Source organism: Psittacula echo (assembly GCF_963264785.1).
Source record: "Psittacula echo genome assembly, chromosome: 14".
NCBI lineage: Eukaryota > Metazoa > Chordata > Aves > Psittaciformes > Psittacidae > Psittacula > Psittacula echo.
This window is the reverse complement of record NC_137750.1, coordinates 13,634,044-13,650,739: the sequence shown is the minus strand read 5'-3', so window position 1 is coordinate 13,650,739 and position 16,696 is coordinate 13,634,044. Positions and strand designations below refer to the sequence as shown.

The window sequence follows — 16,696 nt, the reverse complement described above, 5'->3', positions numbered from 1 at the left end:
CCTGCAGGAACCAGTGCAGAGGAGAGCCCTCCCTCGGGAGGCTGCATCTCCCGTGCCTGCCCTGCGCATCCAGGTACGTGTTCTTTGACTTTGCAATCCTGTTGTAGTGTTGCCTTGAAACACATGGTGGGTGCGTGCTCTAAAGGGAGGAGAAGCTGTCAGGAGATGTTCTGGTGCCATCCCAGGTGTAGGAGCAGGGGCTGGGTGAGGAGGAGGCGCTGGGCTTGTTCATGTGCTTGGAGCTGAGCTCTGCCTGCAGAGGTGCTGGGGGCGAAGCAGGAGCCTTCTGTGTGCAGGAGCTGCTGGTGTCAGAGGTGCTGAGAAGGTGTCAGGGCAGGAGCAGCCCCTGGGCAGTGCAGCTGCTGGTGCTGTCACTGGGAGCTCAGCACAAGGGGACCTGCCTGGCTCCGGCAAGGCCCGTGGAAGCCCACCGGGCATTGCGGAAGGCGGCAGGGCCCTGGCAGGTTCCAGTGATCCCTGTGCCAGGCATTCCACAAGTCACAGAAATTTCTAAACTGAAAAGTAAGAAAAAAAACCCTCAAAATAACTTTTATCCGTTGCCCTTTGCAATCTTCCTGCACTCGGAATCCTAAAATGTGCTGTGCAATCTGCAATGCTTGACAAATCCCAAAGGTTTTCATGAGCCCCATGGTGTATTTGGCCTGAGTCCATGAACCTCAGGTGCTGAGAGGAGGCTGAGGAAACCTCTCAAGAAGTCCAAATCAGAAACAAAGCCCCAAGTCCCTTCAGCATTAATGGGCCCCACTGAGGGCTGTTACTGACAAAGCCTCCCCAGGGACTCGTTAAAGCAAGTAACTGCAGGCTGTGACTACTGGGAGACAGAGGCAAAATGCAGGTGTCTGATGGTGAGAAAACCTTGGTTTGTTTGATGAAGCAGAAAGGCCAAGCCCTGTCCACAGCCCTTGGAGAAGAAGAGCCTGAAATCCTGAGAATGAAAGTTCTCCTCATTGGCACTGATGAAAGAGGCAACTGCCATAGCCCAGGGGACAGAGACCTTTTGTTCTTTTGGGCCTTTCAGCCTTGCCAGTATCCTCACTCATCTCTGCTGCAGGCTGTCCTTCCCTGGCCCATGCCTGCACCTCTTTCCCTTCAGGCTCTTGACACCCATCTTGCTTTCCCACCTTTCTCTCACCTGGCATTTCTGTACCTTCAGTCACATCTCTGCACCCATCGCTGTCTGCTCCTTGAAACACAAAGCCATGGGCTGAGCCAGACTCCCTCTGGGTGACCTCCTGCACCACAACTCCACCTTTTGAGAGACATTTCTCTTCCCTAACTTTGAGTCTAAACCTTCCAAGCTGCACTTTGTAGAGGTTTCCTTCTCTTCCTGCTAGCAAGAAAATCTCCATCATCTCTGAAGCCACATTGCAAGTAGTTGTAGGCTGCTACTATAGTGTCAATTCAGCAGGTGGAGTGAATATCCCTCAGCAAGGCCATCTAAGGGAGGCTTCTAAAGGAATGGGTGATGCCATCAAGATAGAGAACTAAGTACCATGGGAGAGCAGTGGGAAAAGGCAATGGTCTGGATTGAGAACTTCCTGGCAAAAGCCAGAAGTAAAGGTGGTGTCCTTGGGTGCAAGGTACCCCATGCTGTGGGGACAGGGCACCTCATTTGGGACAGCTTCCTGCCTCTAGCACCCTCTCTGCTGTGCACACCCCTCTCTCTGCCCACACCCACAAGTGTCTCACAGAAGCTTTGCACTTCCCCTGCAGCAGTGACCCCTCACTGCAGGAGGTTCCTGCATTCTCCAGGCTCAGGGATGGATCCTGCATTCCAGGCAAGTTTGGGTAGTTCAGGAGAGGCAGACAGGGAGGTCGGCTCATGGCCCATGAGGAGCAGTGTTCAGGCACCCCCAGCAGTGGCCATTCCCCATGGGCCACGCTGAGTCGTGTTCCCATGAGGAAACTTCTCAGATAGCCTCTGGTTTGTCCAGGCTCTGCAACCACACTCCAGGAACACCTCCTCCTCCACCTACAGACATCAACTGCTCTCCATTGCTGGGCTCCATCCTGCTTGTAAGGATTGGTTAAAGGCCTGAACCATCACCTTGCTTCTTGCTGACTTCCCTCCACCCTCCCTCACCTCCCTGCACACTGCTCATTGCCACCAGTAACTCACTGAAGAGTTCAGAAGCTCTCAAGGCTTTCCTCAGGGGGTGACCATGTTTCTCCATTCACCATTGATGGATCCATTGAGTGCCAGGTGTGAGGTTCCTGCAGAGGCAGAGCTGCCCCTGGGCAGAGCCCTGCTGCCGGGAGGGGTGTGCAGGGCAGAGCTGAGCACACAGCCCATGGGATGGGCTCTGGGAGCACTGAGAGGGAGCAGAGCTGGGCCCAGAGCAGCAGCTCCTGGCAGGGACAGCTCCAGGCAGCAGAGACATTGGCAAGGAGTGGGGGGAAAGTGCAGCCCAGGCCTGGGGAGGGTGCGTTCAGGCAGCTCTCTTGGTGCCTGGCACTGGAGGTGGCTGCTGGCCATGCTCTGCTGGGCACAGTTCTTTGCTTCTCCCCATGAGATCTCAACGATCTGTCCTTTGAAACGGTGCTGCCCTGCTCTCAGCACGGGACAGATTTTTGTGTGGGTTCTTAAGATCAATTTGTGTGTGAAGGCATCTTACAGGCAGTGGGAGTTTCAGCACAGGGCAGATGGGAAAGGACTGATGGACACTGCAGCTCTCTTGGCTCTGCACTAATCTGCAAAAAGCTGAGGACTTCTCCCTGTTTCAATCCTCTTCAGGTTTTCTGTCATACAGAGAATATTTTATAACCACCACCACCACCTAGAAAAAAACAAACAAACAAAAAAAAACAAACAAAAACAAAAACAAAAAAAAAAAAAAAAAAAAAAAACACCAAACTAGCAGTGTTATGCCAGTAAATAAATAACACAGTCAAAATGACTCTAAGGCCATGCTGAGCCTCTCTTGTGCAGACCAGACTCATCGGAGTCATCAGTATATGTAGGGAACTTTATAATCAAGTTGGATTTCATCTCACATCCCTTGTGAATATTAGAGCTGGACAAAGCACTGCTTCAGACATAAGATGACTCCCAACCAACATGGCCTTGAACACTGCCAGGAATGGGGCTGCTATGGATCCTCTGGGCACCCTGTGCCAGTGTCCCACCACCCTCAAATAGAAAAAAATTCCTCCAAATGTCCAAGCTAAATCTCCCTTTTTTCAGCTTAAATCCATTCCCCCTCGTCCTGTCACTGCACACCCTTCTAAAAAGCCCCTCTCCAGATTTCTCGTAGGCCCTGTTAGCTATGGGCAGATCCTGAGATGTCTCCCTGGAGCCTTCTCTTCTCCAGGCTGAACACCCCCATCTCTCTCAGCCTGCCTTCATCGGAGACGTGCTCCAGCCCTTAGAGCACAGCAGTTCATGGCTGGACTCGGTGTTCTCAAGGGTCTTTTCAAATGAAATGATTCTGGGATTTCATCTGACATCCCTTGTGAACGTCAGAGCTGGGCAAAGCACAGCTTCAGAGCAAACCTGACTCCCATACAACCTGGCCTTGAACACTGCCAGGGATAGGGCAGCCACATCTTCTCTGGGCACCCCCTGTGAGCACCTCAGCACCCTCACAGAGAAGAACTTCCTCCTAATGTCCAATCTAAATCTGCCTTTTTTTCAGCTGAAGCCATTCCCCCTTGTCCTGTCACTGCACACACTTGTAGAAAGCCCCTCTCCAGATTTCTTGTAGGCCCTGTCTAAGTATGGGCAGATTGCTAGGATGTCTCCCTGCAGCCTTCTCTTCTCCAGGCTCAGCACCCTCAGCTCTTTCAGCTGTCATCATTGGAGATGAGCTCCAGCCCTCCGAACAACTTTAGGGTCCTTCATAAACCCATCTTTGTAGGATCATAAGAGAACAGTGTTTGGAAGGGACCTCAGAATGTCTGAAGTCCAACCGCTCAGGAAAAGGGTCACGGCTAGTGGTTCAAGGCTTGATTCAGTCTGAGTTGGAAATCCCCAAGGCCAGAGCCTGCACAGGCTCTCTGGGTGACCTGATGCAGCCCTTGCCTGAGCCTAGGGGAACAAGGTTTCCTTATGTCCTGGCTCAACCTCTCCTCTGTCACTATCCCCCATTGCCTTTTGCCCTCCCACCAGGCACCATGGCGAGGAGCCTGGCTCTGTATTCTCCATGTCCTCCTTGCCGGTACAGGCAGCAAGTCCCCGACAGCCTTCCCTTCCCAAGATCTCAGGTCCCCATCAGCCTTCCCTTCTCCAGGCTGGACAAGCCCAGCTCCCCCAGTCTCTCTCCACAGGCACTGTGCTCCAGTCCCTGCCTGTCCTGAGGGCCTGTTGCTAAACCCACTGCTGCTTGCCAATAGCGTTCCTGAACTGAGGATCTGAAACCTGGATGGAGTATTCCAGAGCATCCCTTCCCTTGTTCTCCTGCCATGTTCCTGGTCATACAGCCCGCGATGCTGCTGTCCTCCCTTGCTGCCAGGGCACACGCTGCCTCCTGTCCAGCTCCTGCCCACCCAGACCTTTCCCATGGGCTGCTCCCAGCCAGGCAGCCCCAGCCTAGGCCATTGCAGGGGAGTCCCCTGCAGGGACCCCTGTGTCCCCTGCTCTCCTGCCCAGGACACCCTGAGAGCTCTCCAGCCCCCCCATGCCATCCCATCTCCCCACACCAGCACAACAGCCCCGGCCCTTGGGCTCCTCAAGAGCTCTTCCTGCTCCAGGCACAGAGCAGCCATCCCGGAGCTGCAGCAGCCAGAAAGCTGATTTCATTCCCCTTCATTCCTGCCATGTGAGGACATAGCACAGAAAAGAAGTTGCTGCAGGATCATTTATTTCCCTTAAATACAGTGGAAGAACCCCACTGACACAAAATCTGTTGGTCACACGAGTGTCTACTTAAGAAGCACGGCATGAAAACTGACATTTCTATGAAGACAACATCACCAAAAATTGAAAGAGGAAAACAAATGTAAAGCAGCAAAGACAGATTTGGCCTGTCATGACCTACACTTGCACCCCTTTTTATAGGAAAGCAGGCAGTGTATGGCTGCTGAAACACATCCAGTCACCAGCTTCCTCACAGCACCCTTGAGCTCCTGGTTCCTCAGGCTGTAGATGAGGGGGTTCACTGCTGGAGGCACCACCGAGTACAGCACTGACACCACCAGATTCAAGGATGGGGAGGAGATGGAGAGGGGCTTCAAATAGGCAAAGGTAGCAGTGCTGACAAAGAGGGAGAGCACGGCCAGGTGAGGGAGGCACGTGGAAAAGGCTTTGTGGCGTCCCTGCTCAGAGGGGATCCTCAGCACAGCCCTGAAGATCTGCACATAGGAACTCACAATGAACACAAAACAGCCAAGTGCCAAACAGAAACCAAGCACATGAAGCCCAACTCCCCTGAGGTAGGAATGTGAGCAGGAGAGCCTGAGGATCTGGGGGGTTTCACAGAAGAACTGCTCCACAGCATTGCCTCGGCAGAGGGGCAGTGAAAATGTATTGGCTGTATGCAGCAGAGCATAGAGAAACCCAGCGCCCCAGGCAGCTGCTGCCATGTGGACACAAGCTCTGCTGCCCAGGAGGCTCCCGTAGTGCAGGGGCTTGCAAATGGCAACGTAGCGGTCATAGGACATGACAGTGAGGAGATAAAACTCTGCTGACATGAAAAAGAGAAAGAAAAAGATCTGTGCAGCACAACCTGGGTAGGAGATGGCCCTGGTGTCCCACAGGGAATTGGCCATGGATTTGGGGACAGTGGTGGAGATGCAGCCCAGGTCCAGCAGGGAGAGGCTGAGGAGGAAGAAGTACATGGGGGTGTGGAGGTGCTGGTCGCAGGCTGTGCTGGTGATGATGAGGCCATTGCCCAGAAGCGCAGCCAGGAAGATGCCCAGGAAGAGCCAGAAGTGCCAGAGCTGCAGCTCCCGCCTGGCTGCGAATGGCAGGAGGAGGAAGTGGGTCAGTATTGGGACCAGTATTATTTAATATATTCATCAATGATTTAAATGAGGGAATTGAGTGTACTATCAGCAAGTTTGCTGATGACACTAAGCTGGGAGGAGTGGCTGACACGCCAGAAGGCTCCGCTGTCATCCAGCGAGCTCTGAACAGGCTGGAGAGTTGGGTAGGGGATAACTTGATGAAATATAACAAGGGAAAGTGTAGAGTCCTGCATCTGGACAGGGACCTGCTGAAGAGAGTCCAGCACAGGGCAACTAAGATGATTAAGGGAGTGGAGCATCTCTCTTATGAGGAAGGCTGAGGGAGCTGGGTCTCTATAGTTTGGAGAAGAGGAGACTGAGGGGTGACCGTATTAGTGTATATAAATATATAAAGGGGGAGTGTCACGAGGATGGAGCCAGGCTCTTCTCAGTGGCAAACAATGATAGGACAAGGGGTAATGGGTAGAAACTGGAACACAAGAGGTTCCACTTAAACTTGAGAAGAAACTTCTTCTCAGTGAGGGTGACGGAACACTGGAACAGGCTGCCCAGGGAGGTTGTGGAGTCTCCTTCTCTGGAGACATTCAAAACCCGCCTGGACACATTCCTATGTAACCTTATCTAGGTGTTCCTGCTCCGGCAGGGGGATTGGACTAGATGATCTTTTGAGGTCCCTTCCAATCTCTAACATACTGTGATACTGTGACAGTGCTGGGCATCCATGGCTGCACACCCATATTCACACCATGCAGCCAGCCCTGGGACAAGGGACCTGCCTTGTCCTGTCCCTCGCATGGTGCAGAGAGAAGCCCTGCTCTGCAGCACATCCTCCTCCTTATCTACACAGAGAAACCAAGAGAGTCCTCCTGACAGATCCCATGGACTGTCCGAGGCAGCAGCTTGAGGAGATCCCTCCAGGAACTGCGGCTGCATTGCCCTGCACCCAGAGCCTTACCATGCACAGGGCTGGGAAGGTTTCTCCTGCAGGGAGCTCTCAGCATCCTCCACTGCCAAGTGCCTTTAAGCTCTCTGAGGCTCACAGGTCTCCCCTGGGTGCCTGCAGGCAGTGCCCGAGCCCTGCTCCTGGCCAGAGCTGTCTCCCTGCAGCGCTGCCCGCTTGCCAGCATCTCTCTGTGTCCCAGGAGCCCGGCCCAGCTCAGCAGCAGAGGCCCAGCCCAAGGTGTCTCTGCTTCTGCCCTGCTGGGCACCCTCCAGGGCTCCCTGGTGCTCCAGGGGAACCCCATGGGAAACAGCCTGAACAAGCCCTGATGTTCCCTCCCTCAGCTGGCAGACACACTGCCTGCCTGCAGTGTCATTTCTCTGATGAGGCAGAGTTTGGTCTGAACAATAAGATTTTGTAGAATCATGGAACCATTTAGATTGGAAAAGACCCTTAAGAACATTAAGTCCAGGAAGGGATTCTATAGGTACGTAGCAAATAAAAGACAGACTAGGGACAATGTAGGTCCCCTCCAGAAGATATCGGGAGAACTGGCTACCATGGATTTGGGGAAGGCTGAGGTTCTTAATGACTTCTTTGCCTCGGTCTTCACTGGCAAAGGCTCTGACCCCACCACCCAAATCTTGGAAGGTGGACGCAGGGACTGTGAGAATAAAGATCCTAGGCCCACTGTAGGAGAGGATCTGGTTCAAGACCATCTTAAAAACCTAAACATACACAAGCCCATGGGACCTGACATCCATCTGCGGGTCCTGAAGGAGCTGGCAAATGAAGTTGCTAAGACACTGGCCATCATATTTGAAAAATCATGGCACTCAGGTGAAGTTCCTGACGACTGGAGAAAGGGAAATATGACCCCCATTTTCAAGAAGGGGAAAATGGATGAGCCGGGGAATTACAGACCAGTCAGTCTCACCTCTGCGCCTGGCAAAATCTTGGAGCAGATTCTCCTGGAAGGCATGCTAAGGCACATGAAAAACAAGGAGGTGGTTGGTGACAGCCAGCATGGCTTCACTAAGGGGACATCCTGCCTGAACAATTTGGTTGCCTTCTATGGTGGGGCTACAAAACTGACGGACAGGGGCAGAGCAGTTGATGTCATCTACCTGGACTTATGCAAAGCATTTGACGCTGTCCCACATGACATCCTTATCTCTAAATTGGAGAGACATCAATTTGATAGGTGGACTACTCGGTGGATAAAGAACTGGCTGGATGGCCGCAAGCAAAGAGATGCCTTCAATGGCTCAATGTCTGGCTGGAGACCGATAACAAGTGTTGTCCCTCAGGGATCGGTGTTGGGACCGGTCTTGTTCAACATCTTTGTTGGTGACATGAACAGTGGGATTGAGTGTGCCCTCAGCAAGTTTGCCGATGACACCAAGCTGTGTGGTTCAGTTGATACGCCGGAGGGAAGGAATGCCATCCAGAGGGACCTCAACACGCTTGTGAGGTGGGCTGATGCCAAGCTTATGAAGTTTAACCATGCCAAGTGCAAGGTCCTACACCTGGGTTGGAGCATTCCCAGGCACGGCTACAGGTTGGGCAAAGCAGAGTTTCAGAGCAGCCCTGCGGAGAAGGATTTGGGGGTGTTGGTCGATGAGAAAATGAACATGAGCCGGCTTCAGCTTGAGCTCGCAGCCCAGAAAGCCAAGCGTATCCTGGGCTGCATCAAAAAGCGTGTGACCAACAGGTCGAAGGAGGTGATCCTGCCCCTCTGCTCTGCTCTCATGAGACCTCACTTGGAGTATTGTGTGCAGTTCTGGTGTCCTCAACATCAAAAGGACATGGAACTGTTGGAACAAGTCCAGAGGAGACCACAAGGATGATCAGGTGACTGGAGCATCTCCCATATGAAGATAGGCTGAGAAAGTTGGGGCTGTTCAGCCTGGAGAAGAGAAGGCTGCATGGAGACCTCACAGCAGCCTTCCAGTATCTGAAGGGGGCCTACAAGGATGCTGGGGATGGACTCTTCATTAGGGACTGTAGTGATAGGATAAGGGGAATGGGTTAAAACTTAAACAGAGAAATTTAGATTGGATCTAAGGAAGAAGTTCTTTACAGTAAGGGTGGTGAGGCACTGGAATGGGTCGCCCAGGGAGGTTATGAGCGCTCCATCCTTGGCAGTGTTGAAGGCCAGGTTGGCCAAGGCCTTGGGTGACATGGTTTAGTGTGAGGTGTCCCTGCCCACGGCAGGGGGGTTGGAACTAGATGATCCTTTCTAACCCTAACTATTCTATGACTGTACGATTCTATGATTGTATTATTATTACTGGTGGTAGCGGCGGTGGTTTGTGTTATTCCTTAGTTACTGGACTGTTCTTATCTCAGCCTGTGGGAGTTACATTTTTTCGATTCTCCTTCCATCCCTCTGTGGGGGTGGGGGGAGGAAGGGAGAGGAGTGAGCGAGCGACTACGTGGTTCTGAATTACTGACTGGACTTAAACCACGGCACCACGGCAGCACATTGGGGCTACTGGAAGGCAGCAAAGGCCCTGCTGGGAAACTGGAGGGTTCCAGCAATGCCCATGGAAGTGCTTCCACCAACACGCTTGGAAGGACACCCAACATTGCAGAACATGGCAGGGCCCTGGCAGTCTGCACCAACCCTGCAGAATCTCCTCAAGCATTCTAGATGGAGGCAGAGGCCTCAGCAGGCTCTGGCAAGGCTGCGGAATAACACCGGGCATTCCAGAATGCGCAGGTGCTCTGGAACTGTGCTAAAGCCCTCAGGAGCCTGACCGGCATTCAGAAAGGTGGCAAAAGCCATGGTGGACCTTGGAAGCCCTCCAGGTATTCCAGCCTCAGGGATCGTTATCAGACTTGCTCATGCTCCTTCACCATCAGAGCCATTCCCCATGGAAACTCCTGGAACTGTCGCCAAGTCAGTCCAGAGTCTGTTCTCTGCTGCTGGCCTTCCTCATGCCCTTTAGCATCTGAGTCCCCACTATTGCATGCTCATGACAGCCAAGGCTGACACTGATGATCACATCCTGACCAGCTTTTCCAGGGGAGCATCGCCCTTGTTGGCCCGCCCTGCACCTGTGTTAACCGGTTGTGCCAAGACCCTCCACACTGTTGCACCCTGTTGCTTTGCATGGCCAGGGACTGCCAGGGCAATTACCTGCAAGGTACCAGCTCATTAGCCTGGAGGCTTCCTTAGCTGCTGGCAAAAGACCTTTTCTGTTTCCCCTCCCTGAGCAAGTAGTTTCTAACTGTGAGCACCATGTCCCTCTTATCAAATCCTCTGATCCTCAGTCACAAAAGCCAACCCAACCTGTTCCCTGTCACACAGAGGACCTCCAGAAATCCAAGTTTCCCCTTCATGCAGGGGGCATCCACCCTCCTCATCCTTCTTGTCTCCATGCTACATCTCTTGGGGTTCCAGCCATCAAAGGGACATGAGACTACCTGTACAATTCTCTCCTTACCGAGCTAGATCTAGGGAACAGCATTTTAAATGATGCCTCACAGAGTCCAGTGCATTTTCTCCTGGGACAGCAACACACCAGCAGGTCCTGGTGAAAAACATTCTCTCAGCACCTTGGATGCTGCCCCTTTGGTCTCATGGACAGGTAAGGGTGTAGTCTGCAAAGATCCTAACCCCTGACTTGATCCCCATCCAGTGCTGGTTGTTTCCCTTTCCCATCCAGGGTCCCTTCTCAAAGCACAAAGTCCTGAGAGACCTTGCTGGTGGTAACTGAGGCAAAGAGGAGATAGGCTATCTGAGATCTACCTGCATGTACTCTTGCTTTATTTAGTGGTGGTCCTTGTTATCTTGTTTCTTCTTTAACTGTTCCTGAAGTAGGAGCATCTCATCCTGGTGTTCTTAAATTCCTGTTTGAGCTTGTCTGAGATTTGCTATGACCCATCGCTGTGCATAAAGGATGCTGTCTCTGAAAGCCAGATGTAGCCAAGCACACAGTTAAAATGCTTGGGCTGTTCCTTAGCTGAATCATCAAGGGAGTGAGTAAAGACCCTGCAGTGATGTACTTTGTGTTCAGTCAATGCCTGCAGCTGCAGGGTGGCAGAAAGGACAGACCTGGCATCACTGATAGCAACTGATGCCTGATGCCTCTGAGCGTATACAAAAATATAACCAAGGATATTGTGTTGTCTCTATATCAGCCTGCACGTATCTTTGGCCTGTCTCTATAACTTGCACGTAACTTTGACCAGCCCTGTAATGCCAACTGTCACCAGAGATTTGCACCCAGACACCTCACTCCTGGCCCCAGTCAATGTTAATGCTGAGACAAAGCTCCCTCATGTAGGTGCCTTTTCAAGGAAGACCTGACCAGAGGCAGGAGGAATCCTACCTCCTGTGGGTTTGTGGTGTTCATGGGAGGGAGCCGAGTCCCCTTCCAGTCCCAGGCCTACAGACTTAGGAGGAGATGCCTCAACTAACCAGGGTGAATCCACTCCATCAGCAAGGGTAAAGGAGATTCCAGCCTGTCCTTGCCTGGCTGTCCGAATGATGGGACAAGAAACAGGCTGCCCACAGAAGTGGTTGTGTCACCATTCCTGGAGGCCTTTAAAAGACATGGAGATGTGGCACTTGTTGATATGGGTCAGTGGTGGACTTGACAGTGTTTGGTTTAGAGAGTTAAGAGTTGATGTTGAGGGTCTTTTTGAATCTAAATGATTCTGTAATTCTGAGAAACTCTGTTTACACCAAACTGCATCTCTCATCAGAGAAATGACACTGCAGGAAGGCAGTGTGTCTGCCAGCTGAGGAAGGGAATATCAGTACACGCTTCATGCTCTTAACAATGGGTTTCCTCTGCAGCCCCAGGGAGACCTGGAGGGAGCCCAGTGGGGCTGAGGCAGAGCCACCTTGGGCTGGACCTCTCCTGATGAGCTGAGACCAAGGGGAGACCTGTGAGCCTCAGAGAGCTTAAAGGCACTTGGCAGTGGAGGATGCTGAGAGCTCCCTGCAGGAGAAACCTTCCCAGCCCTGTGCATGGTAAGGCTCTGGGTGCAGGGCAATGCAGCCGCAGTTCCTGGAGGGATCTCCTCAAGCTGCTGCCTCGGACAGTCCATGGGATCTGTCAGGAGGACTCTCTTGGTTTCTCTGTGTAGATAAGGAGGAGGATGTGCTGCAGAGCAGGGCTTCTCTCTGCACCATGCGAGGGACAGGACAAGGCAGGTCCCTTGTCCCAGGGCTGGCTGCATGGTGTGAATATGGGTGTGCAGGCAGGGGTGCCCAGAGCTGCACATCACTCTGAGCACATTTGCAGAGGATCGTTCTGAAAGACACTGAGGCAGCATTTACCTGATAGGGAAGGATTCTGAGCTTTGATGTTTTCCACTCTTGGTGGGCAGGTTGGGCAGTGGGAGCTGGGAATTTCCTTCTCTGCTTTGGAGAAGGCACCGAGAGTCTTGTCAGGACTTGTGTGAGCTGCTCCTGAGCCCCTGCACAGGCAGAGATGCTCCTGGGCAGAGCCCTGCTGCCGGGAGGGGGGTGCAGGGCAGAGCTGAGCACACAGCCCATGGGATGGGCTTTGGGAGCACTGAGAGGGAGCAGAGCTGGGCCCAGAGCAGCAGCTCCTGGCAGGGACAGCTCCAGGCAGCAGAGACATGGGCAGGGAGTGGGGGGAAAGTGCAGCCCAGCCCTGGGCAGCTCTCTTGGTGTCTGGCACTGGAGGTGGCTGCTGGCCATGCTCTGCTGGGCAAGGAGCTGACTGTCCCTCTAGAAAGTTCAGGACAGCTGAAAACCAGAGTGATGGACTCTGCAGCAATCTTGAGTAGGCACTAACCCACAGACAGCTGAGCCCTTTTGTCTGTCCAATACTGAGACTCTTCACAGTTGCCTTCAAAATACTTTTTATCCCTAGAATGTCACTTGTCAGGTGTGACACTGGGAAAAAAAACAAACCAAACAACCTCAGAGATAATCACGACCAACTCACGCTGAGCCTCTCCTCTGTAGCCTTAAAGTGTTCAGAGTTGTGAGAGTGTAAATTGAACTTTGGTATCTGACATCCCTCCTGTCCTAACACGACACTGCCGTTTTCTCCTTTCACAGTGCCCCATGCCCAGAGGCAGCAGATGTCCAACGGTAGCTCCATCACCCACTTCCTTCTCCTGCCATTCGCAGCCAGGCGGGAGCTGCAGCTCTGGCACTTCTGGCTCTTCCTGGGCATCTTCCTGGCTGCGCTCCTGGGCAACGGCCTCATCATCACCAGCACAGCCTGCGACCAGCACCTCCACACCCCCATGTACTTCTTCCTCCTCAGCCTCTCCCTGCTGGACCTGGGCTGCATCTCCACCACTGTCCCCAAATCCATGGCCAATTCCCTGTGGGACACCAGGGCCATCTCCTACCCAGGTTGTGCTGCACAGATCTTTTTCTTTCTCTTTTTCATGTCAGCAGAGTTTTATCTCCTCACTGTCATGTCCTACGACCGCTACGTGGCCATCTGCAAGCCCCTGCACTACGGGAGCCTCCTGGGCAGCAGAGCTTGTGTCCACATGGCAGCAGCTGCCTGGGGCGCTGGGTTTCTCTATGCTCTGCTGCATACAGCCAATACATTTTCACTCCCCCTCTGCCAAGGCAATGCTGTGGAGCAGTTCTTCTGTGAAATCCCCCAGATCCTCAGGCTCTCCTGCTCACATTCCTACCTCAGGGGAGTTGGCTTCATGTGCTTGGTTTCTGTTTGGCACTTGGCTGTTTTGTGTTCATTGTGAGTTCCTATGTGCAGATCTTCAGGGCTGTGCTGAATATCCCCTCTGAGCACGGATGACACAAAACCTTTTCTATGTGCCTCCCTCACCTGGTCAGCACTTCAGCATTTGCCTACCTGAAGCCCCTCTCCGTCTCCTCCCCATCCCTGGATCTGGTGGTGTCAGTGCTGTACTCGCTGGTGCCTCCAGTAGTGAACCCCCTCATCTACAGCCTGAGGAACCAGGAGCTCAAGGATGCTGTGAGGAAGCTGGTGACTGGATGTGTTTCAGCAGCCATACACTGCCTGCTTTCCTATAAAAAGGGCTGCCAGTGTAGGTCATGACAGGCCAAATCTGTCTTTGCTGCTTTACATTTGTTTTCCTCTTTCAATTTTTGGTGATGTTGTCTTCATAGAAATGTCAGTTTTCATGCCGTGCTTCTTAAGTAGACACTCGTGTGACCAACAGATTTTGTGTCAGTATGGGGCTCTCATTGTATTTAAGGGAAATAAATGATCCTGCAGCTCCTTCTGCTCTGTGCTATGTCCTCACATGGCAGGAATGAAGGGGAATGAAATCAGCTTTCTGGCTGCTCCAGCTCCGGGATGGCTGCTCTGTGCCTGGAGCAGGAAGAGCTCTTGAGGAGCCCAAGGGCCAGGGCTGTTGTGCTGGTGTGGGGAGATGGGATGGCATGGGGGGGCTGGAGAGCTCTCAGGGTGTCCTGGGCAGGAGAGCAGGGGACACAGGGGTGCCTGCAGGGGACTCCCCTGCAATGGCACAGGCTGGGGCTGCTTGGCTGGAAGCAGCCCATGGGAAAGGTCTGGGTGGGCAGGAGCTGGACAGGAGGCAGCGTGTGCCCTGGCAGCAAGGGAGGACAGCAGCATCGCGGGCTGTATGACCAGGAACACGGCAGGAGAACAAGGGAAGGGATGCTCTGGAATACTCCATCCAGGTTTCAGATCCTCAATTCAGGAACGGTATTGGAAAGCAGGAGAGGGTTTAGCAATAGGCCCTCAGGACAGGCAGGGACTGGAGCACGGTGCCTGTGGGGAGAGGCTGTGGGAGCTGGGCTTGTCCAGCCTGGAGAAGGGAAGGCTGATGGGGACCTGAGATCTTGGGAAGGGAAGGCTGTTGGGGACTGGCTGCCTGTACCAGCAAGGAGGACATGGAGAATACAGAGCCAGGCTCCTCGCCATGGTGCCTGGTGTGAAAACAAAAGGCAATGGGGGATAGTGACAGAGAAGAGGTTGAGCCAGGACATAAGGAAACCTTGTTCCCCTAGGCTCAGGCAAGGGCTACATCAGGTCACCCAGAGAGGCTGTGCAGGCTCTGGCCTTGAGAGTATCCAACTCAGGCTGAATTAAGCCTTGAACCACTAGCCGTGACCCTGTTCCTGACGAGTTGGACTTAAGAACACCTGGGGTCCCTTCCAACCTGTGTTCTCTTATGATCCTACAAAGATGGGTTTATGAAGGGCTCTAAAGTTGCTCTGAAGGCTGGAGCATGTCTCTGATGAAGAGGCTGAGAGAGCTGAGGGTGCTGAGCCTGGAGAAGAGAATGCTCCAGGAAGACATCCTAGCAATCTGCCCATACTTAGACAGGGCCTACAAGAAATCTGGAGAGGGGCTTTCTACAAGTGTGTGCAGTGACAGGACAAGGGGGAATGGCTTCAGCTGAAAAAAGGCAGATTTAGACTGGACATTAGGAGGAAGTTCTTCTCTGTGAGGGTGCTGAGGTGCGCACAGGGGGTGCCCAGAGAAGCTGTGGCTGCCCTATCCCTGGCAGTGTTTAAGACCAGGTTGTATGGGAGTCAGGTTTGCTCTGAAGCTGTGCTTTGCCCAGCTCTGACGTTCACAAGGGATGTCAGATGAAATCCCAGAATCATTTCATTTGAAAAGACCCTTGAGAACACCGAGTCCAGCCATGAACTGCTGTGCTCTAAGGGCTGGAGCACGTCTCCGATGAAGGCAGGCTGAGAGAGATGGGGGTGTTCAGCCTGGAGAAGAGAAGGCTCCAGGGAGACATCTCAGGATCTGCCCATAGCTAACCAGGGCCTACGAGAAATCTGGAGAGGGGCTTTTTAGAAGGGTGTGCAGTGACAGGACGAGGGGGAATGGATTTAAGCTGAAAAAAGGGAGATCAAGCTTGGACATTTAGAGGAATTTTTTCTGTTTGAAGGTGGTGGTGGGACACTGGTACAGGGTGCCCAGAGGATCTGTGGCTGCCCCATTCCCGACAGTGTTCAAGGCCATGTTGGTTGGGAGTCATCTTATGTCTGAAGCAGTGCTTTGTCCAGCTCTAACGTTCACAAGGGATGTGAGATGAAATCCAACTTGACTGTAAAGTTCTCTACTTGTACTCATGACTCGTGTGAGTCTGGTCTGCACAAGAGAGGCTCAGCATGGCTGTAGAGTCACTTGGACTGTGTTATTAATTTACGGACATGTCATTGCTGAGGTTGGTTTTTTTCCGGGGGGTTATAAAACGTTCTCTGTATGACTGAAAACCTGAAGAGGATTGAAATAGGGAGAAGTCCTCAGCTTTTTGCAGATTAGTGCAGAGCCAGGAGAGCTGCAGTGTCCATCAGTCCTTTCCCATCTGCCCTGTGCTGAAACTCCCACTGCCTGTAAGATGCCTTCACACACAAATTGATCTTAAGAACCCACACAAAAATCTGTCCTGTGCTGAGAGCAGTGGAGCACCGTTTCAAAGAGCAGATCACGGAGGTCTCATGGGGAGAAGCAAAGGACTGTGCCCAGCAGAGCATGGCCAGCAGCCACCTCCAGTGCCAGGCACCAAGAGAGCTGCCTGAACGCACCCTCCCCAGGCCTGGGCTGCACTTTCCCCCCACTCCCTGCCCATGTCTCTGCTGCCTGGAGCTGTCCCTGCCAGGAGCTGCTGCTCTGGGCCCAGCTCTGCTCCCTCTCAGTGCTCCCAGAGCCCATCCCATGGGCTGTGTGCTCAGCTCTGCCCTGCACCCCCCTCCCGGCAGCAGGGCTCTGCCCAGGGGCAGCTCTGCCTCTGCAGGAACCTCATACCTGGCACTCAATGGATCCATCAATGGTGAATGGAGAAACATGGTCACCCCCTGAGGAAAGCCTTGAGAGCTTCTTAACTCTTCAGTGAGTTACTGGTGGCAATGAG

The 16,696-nt window shown here is 53.0% G+C and overlaps 1 protein-coding gene and 1 pseudogene across 2 annotated transcripts; one reads left to right on the top strand and one right to left on the bottom strand.

Moving 5' to 3' along the window:
• Positions 1–4,986: 4,986 nt before the first annotated feature.
• LOC308227015 (olfactory receptor 14A16-like) lies at positions 4,987–5,949 on the bottom strand (the record flags this gene model as incomplete). The annotated part of the gene is made up of 1 exon (XM_080629269.1): positions 4,987–5,949. A coding segment is annotated over one exon (963 nt), but the record flags the coding sequence as incomplete, so codon positions are not given.
• Positions 5,950–12,937: 6,988 nt separating this feature from the next.
• Positions 12,938–13,896, top strand: LOC308227014 (olfactory receptor 14A16-like; annotated as a pseudogene). The gene has a single exon. The product of its transcript is annotated as an olfactory receptor 14A16-like (transcript).
• Positions 13,897–16,696: the final 2,800 nt, after the last annotated feature.